Here is a 15,289-nt window from a genome sequence, read left to right on the forward strand (position 1 = left end):
ATTGCATGTATATATGTTTTCTTATTCCTTTGACCATTATAGTGAAGTTAAGTGTGGTTTCAGAGTTAGATATAGATATAGATATATTTGCAAACATGTATGTATACACACATATATCTATACATATATATTATATATATGTACATATATATATATAGATGGGAATAGATTATATCTCATGAAATATTGGTGAAATTAAGAAAAATTGCTTTCATTTACTAATTGAATACAGATTGACCTAACACCCTTCCCATACTCTATCAAAGTAATATTGGTACTGTTTGTGTGAGTTTTCTAGTAGCCTCTCTACTCACAGTGACTTTTCAGTGGTCTCCATGTACTATCCTTTTTTTATACCCACAAATCATGCCTCACTGTATGTATTATTCACCCCAGTGGCAGAGGACATTTATTATTCTTTGATAGTCATACTCTTCATACATAACTGAGAAAGATTGCACAAGTAGAGAAGAGTGATTGGAATATGGGTGAGGATGTTTCAAAAAATATGCTCTGCCTGGAGATAAGAGGAGAGAGGCACAAGCTTTTGGAAGACTTGAGAATAGAATGTACAAATAGAGTTTTTTTTTAACTGAAGACAGGACTAGCAGAGAGGAATAGCATAAAAACAATTCTTTGTAAATCTACATTTCCCTTTCATGTACAAAAGGATAAGTAAAAGAAAAGACCCTGTATTCCTTATCAGACTGTTTTTTTTTTAACCAGCATAATGCTTTGATATCCTTTTATTCTATTCCTGGCCTTTTGTTTCTTTTCTTCTCTCTGACCCATGTAAAATCCAATTAATATTTATCTATTTACATCTTAATCTGGTGTTTAAAAATTCTAAAAATTTTTGAATTACTTTTTGAATTCTAAAATCTCTTTCTGATGATTTGACTCATTGATGAAGTTTTATTGTTTTCTTATTTGAAACATAAATACAATTGGAAAAATAAAGAGGTGACATGGAACTGTAGTTATTACTTTTATATGGTCCCACAATAAACATTTACAAAAATGCATGGGAATGCAGCATGGGAATGATGGTGGTTGGATGAAGGCAGGCAGAGAATCAGTATTTTCTGAAGAAAAAAATGATGTTTTTTGGTAACTGAGAGACAGCAGTGCATAATAGAGAACTACCCTCAAAACGATGAAGGTATGTGTTCAGTTCCAACCTCTGATATACATATATAAATATATGTGTGAGACAGGCAGAGACAGAGATAGACAGAGATAGAGAGACAGAGTCACAGAAGCAGAACTAGAGAGAGATCTTGGACAAGTTACTTATCATTTCAGTGCTCTAGGCCAGAGGTGTGAAACATAGGTACTACAATTCTACTTGAGTACTTCTCAACCAGATTAAAATGTCATTGGAAAATATTTAGCAAAATAAATAACAATATAATGAAACAGATAATATTAATTTTAAAATGAAATTACCCTGGGGCCTGCTGGGATCCTTATATATGGTTTAGAGAGTACCGATACTACTGACCTAGACAACATTTTAAGACAATAAATAGTAGAGAATATATTAATCTCTTCATAAGAAGGGAGATTCCTCAAATTTTCATACCAACCAAATCTTAGGTCTGGCTTCTATTCTTCTGTATCTAAACCTTGAAAATATTTTAGAACAGAAATTAATGATGGCATTATGAAGCTATATTAATAGCTTTTAGACTTAAATAACTGAACTATTTAGTCATTCAAGTCAATGTAGAGGATGGAGAGGAGATGGACATTTTCAAAGGTTAAAGAAGCTACTGTCTTTTCTGTTTTGGATCATCTACTATTTTCCAGTTTCTTTTAAACAACATAATGCTCAGTCTGCATTTGATTTTCTTTGGTCTTTGAAGAGGCCTAGCAGTGCTGGAATAATTAACTGAAGAAGAGATCACACATAGAATGGAGCACTTCACTTCAGCAGTGTAAAGAATTCTGGGTTTTATTTGACATGATGGTAAATGCTGTTAGCTTTTGGGGGGTTGTTGTATAAGAGACTTTAGACCTTTGAATGTATTAACATGTATAAACCAAAGCCTCATGAGTGCCTGTTTTCTGTTTAACCATTGCTCATTTGTTTAATTGAAAAACATGTGGACAACAGCAATGGCATCTGACTTTCAGCAAGATACTGTTATACACCTTTGGAAAAGAATAGACACAACTCAGAGGAGCCAAAGATATCACAACCTTTGCCTAGCTCGGTGCCATTCAGTCAAAAATGAAGATATTGATTCACTGATTTCAAGTATTTTGACTGATCTTTGAGCATGGTGTTTTTTATTTATGTCCTTCTAGCAGGAAAATTTAAGCTCCTTCAAGGCAAAAACTGTTTTCTATTTGACTTTGTGTGTTGAACACCTACCTTAATGCCTGTAACATAGGGAGGACTTTAAAATGCTTCTTTCCTTACTGGAAATATGGATAGACATGGGTGTTAAGATAGTAGCTACATTTTACACTGAAGGCTTTCAGTTATTGGGAAATCTCCTTTCTGCTCAGTTGCTCCCAAAATTCATGATGTTTGGTAGTTTAAATAGCTCAGGAAAAGAATAATCCCTTTGAGTTATTCAAATTCTTTGGATGGAAGTTTGTAGTCAATATTTAAAACATTTTAGCTCCCCTCTGGAAGAGAGTCTGGTTTATTTATTCATGAGTCTCTTAATCCTTCTCTGTATCAATTATTCTACCAATAATGTATTTGGGATAATATACTGCCTTTTTATTTTTTTGTCCTATCTTTATTTTTTGCAAGGCAATGGGGTTAAGTGACTTGCCCAAGGCCACATGGCTAGGTAATTATTAAGTGTCTGAGACCAGATTTGAACTCAGGTACTCCTGACTCCAGGGCCAGTACTCTATTCACTGTGCCACCTAGCCACCCAGTCCTATATTTCTAAGGAGGTTATTTTTTGGTATGAATTTATTTAGAACTATTTTTACATAAATAAAGAATTCTTTTAAAATAATTAATAACCAATTAGATGAAATTATTTTCAGCAAAATATTAAATAGTATATAAAACATTAAATGATTAAAATAATTTTAAAAATAATAAAAATAGTTTAATTTCCCACACATATTGACTGAAAGAAGCAACAAGTAAGAAGCAAATCTGAAACTGAACACTGTGTACTTATAATTTATAAGCCTGATCCCATAGAACAGTGTTGCTATGTTTCTGCAGAAGTCGGGAGATATATATTCTGTGGATGTGTTGGTAGGTTTTAATAAAGAAACTCTCCCCCCCTTTTCTCTTCAAAAAAGTGATTCATTGGATAGGGTAGGAGAAAGGGAAAATTATCCAGAAGGATAATTTTTAAAAAATCCAATGTTATTCATTTCTTAAAACATTCAAAGCACCCAATCCACTCCCACATTTTTGTATCTAATATTTGCTCTGTGTTGTATCCAACAGTTTTCTGATGTTGATTCTTTGTACATTTTCAGTTCCTCTTTTGTTTCCCAAGTGACACAACTCAGAAGATTCTTCAAGCAAACCTATTTTCTGCAGGTGGTAATATTGACTGAGCTTCAAGTAGCACAGTGGCAAACCCAGAGGTTCTGGTGTATTATCTTGCTGTTAGCCTTCATCTGGTTTGTGAGACTCTACATACATTACTGTAGCCAGTGGCTTTTTCTCCAAGTCATCTCAGTTCCTGTTACAAAGTGAGTACTTTCCTCGGAGAGTCAAATGAGAGTATTTTCATCTCATTAGGTAAAATGAAACTATATAAAGAATTCCTGTCTTTCATTTGTGATAAGGCCCTAAAATGTATTTTTTGATTTGAGAGGAAAAAAATGTTTTTTGCATCAAAAAATATTCTTCTATCTCTCCCCGCATTTTGTAGACATTTCCATATGAAGACATATCTGGTATCCATTTTTATTTAAAATGCAGTGCTTTGAAGGAAATGTGTTCTAATATCTGAGTAGATACCCCCAAATGAATTAAACAACATTTTTTATCTTATTTTTTTTTTATTTTTACCAGAGTGACTTAGGAATAAGTATTTTACAAGTAATATAAGTCTGATTTATCACCTCTACTAAGAAGGAGCAAAGATTGCTTCTTCTGCAAAGTGATTGAATTCAAAGAATTACCTAACCCATGCACAGACAGCTTTCTGGGCCATTATCCTTTGGAAAAAGATGACACTTTAAAGGTTATCTCTCCATAAAAATGATTCTACAGGCAATGTAGATTGACAATGAGATAGATATCACTACAAGCAAAATTCATTTTCCCAAATGTAGATGGTACAGATATAAATAAAGCTGTATGTATACTTTCAATTAAGGAGGCTGCAAACAACTTTAAGTCTTTATACAAAAGTCTTTTGCTATTGATATATTTTTCTTCATGGAAAACCACATATGCCTGCATATAAAGTATAACATATTCACATTTAATTATACAATATAATTGTATATTAAAATATATTTTACATGGTGATTTTGAAAAAAAAGATGGTTCATCTAAAAGGAAAAAGAATATTTACATATAGGTCTAGTTTGCAATTAAATATCTAGATAGGATCAGGCTCCTAAACCTTATTCTATCTAAACTAAAGGCAATGGAGGAATGCTACCTAGAAAGATGTATCAGTGTTATAATTTTTGATGACCCTGAGACATGGAGTCATCATAGAGCTCCTCACCAGCTGTTTGATATGTGCTTCTATCCCCGTCCACCTTGGCAGCAAAGCAAGAGGTTCATGCATCAACTTTAATGAAATATATAAAAGATATTTTTCTGCTCTTGCCTTTCTTGATTTGAAAGTATCCTAAAAGAACACATCCTGATACACAGAAATGAAATTATTTAGTCCTTTATATCCATGCTTATTTACTGAAGTAATAACTCTTAGCTCTATCTCTCTTTTCCTCCTCCTATTAAATTATTCTGCATCTACAGAGTTATGAAGAATGACCTGTATAAGCAATGAGTATTGTATAGCTCTATCCACTTAAATGTGATGATTAAATGGAATCTAAGAGTAAGTAGAAATTCTCACTCATACTCCCAGTACATCAGTCAGACTTCCTCACTTTCTATTCTCTCAGTCCAGGTGTTTGTATTCCATTCATTCTTACTCCATCATCACTTCCACCAGCACCACTACCACCACCATCAACCTATAAGCTCAAACATAAGGCCTTCATTCTAAGGAACATGGTTAATAAACATCCTTTGAGAACACATTAAGAGATCAAAGCCCCATAGAACTGTTTTTGGAACAAAAATATTACTGAAAAATAGTCTGGACTGAAGCCAGGTAAAAGCCATTGGATTTATTGAAAAAATAATTGTTTTAAGTAAGAAAACTATAAAATGGCTCAGATCCAAGAATGGGATCAAAAGACCCTACATGGGTGATCAATATGTCATCTTATATAGTAAAATTAGGTTGAGTATATATTCAATGAGACTGAGGAAAAATGAATCTATATAGTAAATCTATATAGTTTCTATGCTACTACAAAAAATAACTTTTAAACAACAGTACAGTAGTCCAAAGAATATTAACTATAAAATAACAACAAAAATTTGTCCCAAAATCATTTCTTTCTGAACTTAATTGAATAGATGAGATGATGATAATGATGATAAAAGACTAGTAGAACAACAAGTTAGAATGATAAAGAAATAATTTCATAATAGAAAGATACTACTAAAGATGTACATCATTAAATTTGGGGAATGTAGCAAAAATAATTTATCTCTGGATAGAGCATATAAAATGGCAATGGTATTAAAAAGGCTTTCATTGAAACATCTACATGAACTTTAAGCAATGAGATTTTCTTAAAGAATTGACAATTGGTGTCATGCAGATATATTTGAGGATATAGATTTATTGTGATGATATAAAACAAGATTATTACTATCAAAATTACTGACAGGTTATTCTTAAGTCCAGACTTAATGAACAAGGTAGATTGTCCAAAGAAATGGTAGAAATTCAGCAAAGCATCATGGTAGTCAAAAATATTTAGCACCTACCAAATGCCAAAAAAAGATAACTTGAGCTCTACAATAATAAAATAGAAGATTGATCCCAATACAACAAACACTGATAGGTCTCAAAATATTCTTGGGAGTCTAACAAACACCAACCACATCAGAACTGGATCTTTTCTTATACACAATTGTTCTGATGTGATCCATAAAAATTTAAAGAAAAAAATTAAAAATGACTATTACTATAACATTACTCATAATTACTGAGTTACTAAACTAAAAAGAAAAACTTTTAAATGATAAGCCATATAAGAAATCTGCAAATTGTGGGAATAAGTATAAGGTACATGCTTGCTATCCTGTGTGCTGATGGAATTGCCATATTTTCAGTGAGCCTGCAGAGGTTAAGCTTATATACAATACATTTATTAAATTTCAAAAGAAATTATTTTATCTACCTGTGCAATAGTCAATAGAAAATTAAATATACGAGAACAGTAGTGTGATAGTAACTTGTTGCAGAATTGTTTCCAGAAGAATTCCATTTAAAAAGGATAAAAAGAATTAAATGAATAATAGTGATAATAATTGTCATTTTTAACATGCATATGTAACTTTTGAGTTTAAAAAATGCTTTCTATACAATTATCTTATTTGATCCTTTACAAAAGGTGTGTATCTTGTTCAATTTTTTCCCCTGGCATTTTAGTGTGATGATGTTTAAAAATCCCATTTTGATTTTACAGCCTAGTTGAAAAACCTATTGATAGAGGAGAAATGTGCTATAGTATATTTCATCTAGTCTATAAATGTATAACATTAGTTATGATAATATATGGAACTCACAAATAGGACAGGTATATATCAATAAAACAACTGAATTAATAAAAGATACCTTTTCAGGGCTGATCATGATCATTAAACATTTATTGAGCACATTTTGTATACAGGGCACTTCAATGGGGGTGTGGCAATACAGAGTTCAAAGAGGTACAGCATGATGGACTCATTTCCTGAAATATTTATAATCTTGAAGGGAATGAAAATTACAAAAACAAATACAGTCTAATCTATTTATTGCAATATAAATACTAGTACTATAGTGTACTACAGTGTAACAGTTGACACAGAGGACTGGCACAATCAGATAAGACACTTTGTGACTATTTCTTGAGCTAGAAGATTTGAATGGAAAATAAAAGAGAAAGGGGGAGAAGGCTTTAGATGAGGGGGAAATAAAGGATTTGAAGAAGAATCTACATAATTTTTTCAAGAATGGTAAGGTTATATGACTATAGAAACCCAAAAGGAGACACAATCTCTTTTTGCCTTTAGTTTGTACATAAAAGACACAAAATAAATATTTCTCAGACAAATCAGTGAATTTACTCCCAGAATCTCCTTCTTGATTAATGAAAACATTAATGAAAAAAATTCTTTTGCTCTGGTTAATCTTGTGTCACACTAAGAATTTTATCTCTAGTGGCACAATATAAATGCCGCACTCTCTCCTTACCCCCTATGCCTGCCATCTCTCTTAATCATGGTCCTAGTTCCATTATTCCTAACTGGGTAACTAGAAAACTCAGGCCTGCTTTACACACTATTCTTTCTCAAAGTAAAAACCTTGACCCCATGGGACACTCATCTAAGGGAATTGAAGGCCAAAAGTGTGGGACTGGGGAGGTGGTGGTTTACCTTTGGAGAGACCACCAGCTCAATCCTAAGATCCAACAATGAGTTTTTTTAACTGAAACAATTTTAATATACTCTATTGGAGCTGGAATTACCACAGTTGCTGACACCAGACTTGCCCTTACCATTGTAGTTATGATCATAACTGATGCCAGCTGGTGATGGTTGAAGATGGGTGATCTGAGAGGAAAGACTATTTTCAATTAATCTAGGGATTTGGGTGTATTGGGTTGTTGAATTCTTTCACCAGAAATCACATACTGGTATTTACCTGTCACTGATGGTACATCAATGTTCTTTGCTGATATAAGAAAAAGAGAAACCAATTCAAAGGCCAAGAGACTCTCTCAAACATCCAGACCATCACCAAAAATGCTGTTTCCTATCAAATCAGACCATGAGGGAGTTCTGGAAAACTTAAGTGAGGAAACCTTTCACAGATAACTCTCACTTTAATAAACCTAATCGTACAAGGCATGGCACCATTATTCTGACCGGCATGGTTGTCTTTGAAATCAAGGGACAACTATTAGAATCTCCTAATGGCACAATACATAATCACAGAAGTGACACATCTTTATTTCATAGCTAGGATTCATGTATAGTCAAGATTTCCTGCAGTGACATCTTCAATCATTGTGAGGTCTTAAATTAATGTAGAAAAAATCTAATGACTTCTTTTTCTTCTAATAGCATGCCACTTTCATAACTCATGTTGGTGGTGGAGGTGTTCCTAAAGATTTTAGTAGTGTATCTCAGGTTCTGGAAAGGTCAAATGAGCTAGAAAAATGTCAAGTACTGGGAAATGAACAGAAATTTGTTGGATTGTATCTCATTTTTTTAACATAGACTTATTTTATGGTATCCTTTAATTTGATTATTTTTTCAATGAAGCTTGTTTGTAATACTCATGACCAAACCCCTCCATTTCCTCTTATTGACATTCATTTTTAATTTCTCAGAGATTATAGTATTTTATGACTTCCAGTAATATCCCATTACTGATAGAGTGCCATATTTACAGAGTGGGTCCTTATTTAAAGGGAAAATGGAGTCATTCAAGGATCTTTATGATTTACCAAAAATCATTCAGTCGACTTTCCTTTTTCTATTTCTTCCTAGCTGATTGTTCACTTGTAGTTTCTCTCCAACACATGTGCATACGCATACATACACATATATATATATACACATGTACACACATGTGTGTGTGTGTGTATATATATATATATATATATATATATCCATATATCCATAGAGGGTAGAAAGATAGCTAGCTAATTAAAAAGGTATATAGAAAGATAGAGATAGAGAGATGGATAAATAGATGTACACATACATATATAAGGACATATGTATGTTTTAAATCATATAAAAGCTACTGGACAAGATCTGCAAGAGGCATTCTTCATCCACTTGGTTTTTCTTTTGTGGATTTTATGACATTCTATTTTCTGTAGTTATGAATCTCATCTAGACAATTATAAAATTCTAGAACTAAATTTTATAATATAAAAACTTATAAAAATATAAAGATATAAAAACAGGCATATTAATACAAAATATATCATCTATTAATAATTTAAGCCCTACTTTCACATATCTATTATAAAATGATTTTTATAACAACCCCCAAATCCTTTTCATCAAGAAAGGCATATTATATGATGTGCTCTTTCTGCACAAATGACCTTGTTCTGGGTACCAAGAAAAAAACAATAACAGATGATTGGTGTTCCTGCTCTCCAATTGGTTCTTATTTGTATAATCTATTTGGATAGAGAAGAACAAAGAGGTGATTGAAGATGATGAAGACAATTTCCATTCAACAAGAATTTATTATATACCTATTACATGGCAGACATTGTGATAGTATCTGAAAATTCATAGAAGAAAGATAAAAAGAAAAAAAAGAGATGAATTGCCAACGTAGCACAGACGACCATATGCCAAGGTCAAACTAAGGTCACAAAATCTTAAAATCACTAAACTTTAGTACTAGAATGAAATTTAGAGATTATCTTCATCCAACAACCTCATTTCAGAATAATTTACTCAAGGTCAAATAGCTAGTTAGGACAAAATTTAAAACAGTGTTGGAATATATGATTTTGAGGTAATTAATAATGACTCATAATTCTTCTTTTTTCTATTTTAAATCCAGAGATATGTAAAAAAGAAATATTATTGAGGAAGAGGAAAGATATGATTGGATTTTGGTTTGCATTTGTGATTTTGGTACTTAATAAGCACTTACTTTTTTTGAATAACTAATGAGTTATACAATCAAAAGCCTGATGTTTGATACTCATGTTGATTAAAATACAGTAAGGGACTGAACTTAACTCATGGATATTCAAATCTTGTTCCTGTCTGTCTTTCCTGTGTGTTACTTGTGGAAGAACTAAATGTATTTTAACTCCATCTTTCCCAGTCTCTTTCCAATCCCAAATGATGGGTTTGTTTTCTAGGATATTAAAGATAACACAGAAAAACTCCATCATTGAAAAACCCCTGGGGAAAAATGCTTTTAGTGTTCACTAAAAGTCAATTCCAGCAGCACTGTGTTGATACTGTGGCAACCCCAGCCATTCAATTTTCTATCTGCAGTTTGCATACAAATATCAACATGCCAATTAATTATTCAGTTTCTCTTTAAATAAGATCTCTTTCTCATGATATTCCAGAAAAGGTGAAGGTAAGACCAAAATATCAGCTATAGGATACTTTCAACAGTTAATAACTTTTGGTTTAAAGGGCATAACTGACAGTACCTTTGACATACCTTCCTAACTAAGGGAAGACAAAGCAATCAACTTGTTAGAAACAGAAACAAAGGAGGGGGCACAATGAAGATGCATTTAGTAGATAGTTGATTGATTGAAGAATATTACTGTACACAAACAGGGTCATCTGTGAAGTGGCATTACAAGGGGTTGTGATTCAGATGGCAGAACTGGGGGAGGGAGATGCATCATTTGGTCTGACCTCTCATCACAAGAGAGTACTGATGATGCCTGGGGCTGTGGCTGTTTGAATTACTGGGGCTTGGTCCTGGCTCAGCATCAGTATTGGTGTTATTTGAAGTTGTCCTTTTTAGACCAACTAAACAATATGAGGTTATTTGTTTCTGGCATGCATCCCATACAGTATTTAAAGAGAAATTTAGCTGGGGGATATATCGTTTAAAAAAAAGTCTACTGACCCTAAAATCATTCAAGAAATAATCATTTTCTTTCTGTTTTCCCACTTCAGAAAAACTATTTTGGGGTGTATTGTTTTTTTTATCATAAGATGGTATAGTTAAAATATATTTACTGAATTTTATGTGGACTTATTTTAATTGTATGGTTTTGAATCATAGTATTATTTACAAGAGTTTTTAATTTTATTTTAATGAATTGTATTCTTCCCTGAATGACCAAATTTCTAAGGAAGAATATAATATTTCTACTGTGACAGTTCCCAATTGTGACCTTTAAAAAGCAAAAAACTAAAAAACAGCAACAACAAAGCCTGTTGGGGCTTTCTAAGAAAAGATGGGATGAAATGAAGATGAAAAACCTCTTGGTTATGGAAGCTAATCCATTTAATCCAATTAATTGACTGTTGAACAAATTCTAGATCTAGATCTTGAGATCTCTCTCTCTCTCTCTCTCTCTCTCTCTCTCTCTCTCTCTCTCTCTCTCTCTCTCTCCCTTTGAATGTATATGTACTCCTCTGGGCAGTGAAGAAACTTCTTGCTTGTTACCAGTTTAATTAAGCTATTTGTCAGATGAAAGTTAGTCACCTAGTTGAATACTCAAGGCCTTTCCATATTGGTATGACCTAGGAGAGATTATGTTCACTAGAATAGTTTTTGAGTGTCTATGTTTTCTTCAATCTGTCAAGAGACCTTGCATCAGAGAATCTGAGTTTGAATATTGAATGTGCCACTTATTACCTGTGTTACCTTTGACCAGACATGCCATTTCCCTGACCACTAAAACACTAATCAGTAAGGTAAGGGGGTTGTTTTATATGATCCATAAAGTACCTTTTATCTCTAGACTGATAAATTTGAGAAAAGTAATTATAGAAGAAGCGTTATTAGATCAGTAGCCATATTTCAAATGTTCTCACTATTATGGTACTTGATTACAAGAGGATTTAGATCATAAAGAATTTTATACATGGTGACTTTCCTTAAGAAGACTAACAGTATTTATGTATTTTGGATTAGATGAAGTCTGATCTTTCTTCTAGATCTAAATCTTTTTCCATGATATGATATGATATGGTATAATATGACATGATATATGATGCAACCTTGTACTATAATCCTAGTTGTTAAAGTAGGGTGGTGGGAGGAAGACAGCAGAAGTGGGTTACCTTTCCTCATTAGGCTAAAAATATTTCACTAACTGGACCTCTGAGAGGACATCTGAGGGAAGATGTCTATATTCCATAGTGCTCCTACATGAACCATAGAATGTTATAGCTTGAAGAAATTTCGAAGAGTATTTAGTCAGAGGTTATCTGACAAGTCCACAGTCATATAGATAATAATAATTTAACAAAGGGCTGATACTGAAACCAAGGTTTTTTTCTTGTTTCCCCCCCCGCCACAATTTTGAGCAACATAACGTTTTAGAACCTGTAGGAAATATTGTCTTGATGGCAAACATCTTCAGACTCCTTCCTTCTATTTATGTTTCATCTCTTTTGTTGTTCTATCTCATCTCTAGACAATAGACATTCACTTGGCTTTCTTTCCACTTGCTCCCAAAACTCTATATGTCATTCCAATCATAATGAAGCTATTGCTGTTCTCATCTATGTGACTATGTGGCTTGTTGGTTTTATTGTTTAGAACAAAGAATTGCTTAACACAGAAATGGTAGTGCTACAGAAATCATACCATCATAGAATGTTAGCACAAGAGACCTTAAATCAGCACCTTGGACAGGAAAAAGGCACCAACACACACACTCAGGGATGCATATTCACAGACATAAAGAGGTCTCAGTCTTGATACTTTAGCATACCTTTTAGTACAACATTCACCTAGCTATTCATAAGAACTTTTTAACTATAGGAAATTTTCTACCATGCTCTAGATATGAAGCAGCTAGGTGGTGTGATGGATAGAGTACCTGTTTTGGAGTTTGGAAGACTTGAATTTAAAGTCAGCTATAATCAAGTACTAGCTTGTGACCTTGGGCAAAACTCAACCTTGTTTGCCTCAGTTTCCTCATCTATAAAATGAACTGGAGTCATGACTGAAAAATAACTAAACTCTGGTTATCTTCCTCTCCCAGTACTGAAATTCTGAATTCCCAATCTGTTAGTGTTTTATCTTCCTTCCCTGAAACTGTGCATTTAGACTTTCCTTCTTGGCCTTTCTAGGTGGCCTAAGGTTTTAGCATCATAGTTCTACAAACAGGAAAAGAACAATACAGAAGCTCTAATAATGGGGTCTATGGGCACATTTCAGAAGGTCTGTGACTTTGATTGGAGAAAAATGTATCTTCATTTTCATTAACTTTTGATTTTCTTGGTATTTCTCTGGATTTTATTTTATACATTTTAAATAATATTTTGAGGAGTTCATAGACTTAATTAAACTACCGAAATGATCCTTTATATGGAAATAATTAAGAATTCCTTACTTAGGAGATAGAAAAAACTTTGGTTGTCTCATGGCATTAGTGCCTTTAATAGTGGTTCTTTCCTTGAGATTCATACTCATAGGTAGAAAGACAGACAGACAGATAGATTAGATTAGCTATACAGACAGGAAAAGGAAAATGTTGAAAAGTATTTTATAGTCACATTCTAATATCACTAGAAAGATGAGTAATGGTAATAAAGAAGAGTGCTAATTTTCTTTGGGAATCTAATTGCAGACAACAAAGAAACCATATCGAAAATAGACACATTTTTCAAAAAAGCATCTCACCTGGTATTCTTGCAATGCACTTTTTCCTTCTTAAAAGTTTATTCAAGGGACTATTAACAAGCATTTACTAAAAACATGAGGTTTCAAAATGTTTGCTACATTTTACAATTGGTATATGGCCTTCATGTCACATGTGTGGTTGTTTTCATTTATTTCCAGATTCCGCTTCTATCTTCATACTGTTGAACTTTGCTACCCAAGTTTTTTACTTCGAACAGGAGAAGAATTGGCCATGGTCCTGGTGGGACCACTAGCCCTGAATACTTTAATACTTCTTTTGGCTATGATCAGATGGGGCTGTCAGCAACTGTTTTCCTCATCTCCTCCTTTCCTGTCAAAGCTAATCATTGCTTTGGGACTATGGACAGTACTGGACCCATTGGCAGTGTTTGTAGTGGATGTTATCCTAGGGGTAAGTCACATAAGTAATCTTTATATGAGTCTTTGACATAGAAATCAACTTTATAACATGATTTGATTGATAACATGAAATTTCACCCATGATCATTTCATTTGATTAAGGGAAAAAAAGTATTCATTTTTATTCTATAACAAGCAGTGATATCATTTAAGATAAATTTAACTTTTTCCCTGCTTTTGATAAAAGAATATAAATAAGGGACAAAAAAGTCATATTCTTTAAGTGTGGAAGATTTTTGTTTTCCAAATTACCATAAAGAATCTTTACTTACTGAGTAAATGCCAAGTCACTCCAATATCTTTTCTAAGAAAACAGCAAAAGGTGTCATGAAGAATAGGTGTGACTGAAAATAACTAAACTATACAAAAATCTGACTTTCCCCCGACTGGCATTTATATTACCTGCCTATGTAAAGGAATATAAATAAATTAAAAAATAAAATACACATCTTCTTTGTTCAATGCTATTTGGATAAACTAAATAATTTTAATTAAAAATAAATATCAATGGCACATTCTGAGAAGTGTCTAGGTCCAGCTATTTTAACTCTATATTTTGACACAGTTAATAGAAAAGTGCTCTTTGAGTGAGAAATATCAGACATATACAGGCTGTGTGACCCTAAGGAAGTCCCTCAGCCTCTCAGTGCCTCAATATGGAGAAAATTTCCTAAATCAAAGTTCTCTACATCAATGAAATCACATATTCAATAAATCATAAATGTGATAAATTCTTGTTGGTTGATAGATCTTTGACTGAATATGAAGCATTAAACTCCTCTGAAAGCTTTCCTTTTTTGGAGGACTAGACCTGGAATCTCTTGCTAAATCTATACTTTACTCCTATAGCTCTGCTTGCAGGGCTCAGAGCAAATACACACAGTAACAAAATAATTAAAAGAAAACATGATACCAGGTTTTCATTGACTAGGAGTTAAATGGCACCTGCAAGAAAGGAAACAAAGTTATTGGATTTCTTTTTACAGAGGTGTTTTAGCTTGCCTATAGTACAATATTTGCTCCTCTGTTATTTGCCTTAAGTAAATAATAAGACTCTTTAGAAATTCCAGAGTAGAAGATTGGCAGTAAACTATTCACTCAAGAATACTCTAAAACATATTTGCTTTATATTTTGATACTCACAAGTATACAGTATCAGTTTTATATAATTTTTAGAGAATGAACCTTGTTTTCATTGAATGAATGAATATATAATTAAAGTCAAAGATATGCATTTAAACAATCAAAAACAT

General features: G+C 32.8%; 1 protein-coding gene across 1 annotated transcript in view; it reads left to right on the top strand.

The window, feature by feature from the left end:
* Window positions 1-15,289, top strand: part of LOC141499328 (uncharacterized) — a 519,469-nt gene that overhangs the window by 401,856 nt on the left and 102,324 nt on the right. Inside the window, exons 15-16 of the mRNA XM_074202106.1 lie at window positions 3,466-3,684; window positions 13,776-14,028. Of these exons, the coding sequence (XP_074058207.1) occupies window positions 3,466-3,684; window positions 13,776-14,028 (472 nt within the window). The remainder of the gene's footprint in view (window positions 1-3,465; window positions 3,685-13,775; window positions 14,029-15,289) is intronic.

This window comes from Macrotis lagotis, chromosome X, assembly GCF_037893015.1.
Source record: "Macrotis lagotis isolate mMagLag1 chromosome X, bilby.v1.9.chrom.fasta, whole genome shotgun sequence".
Classification (NCBI taxonomy): Eukaryota; Metazoa; Chordata; class Mammalia; order Peramelemorphia; family Peramelidae; genus Macrotis; species Macrotis lagotis.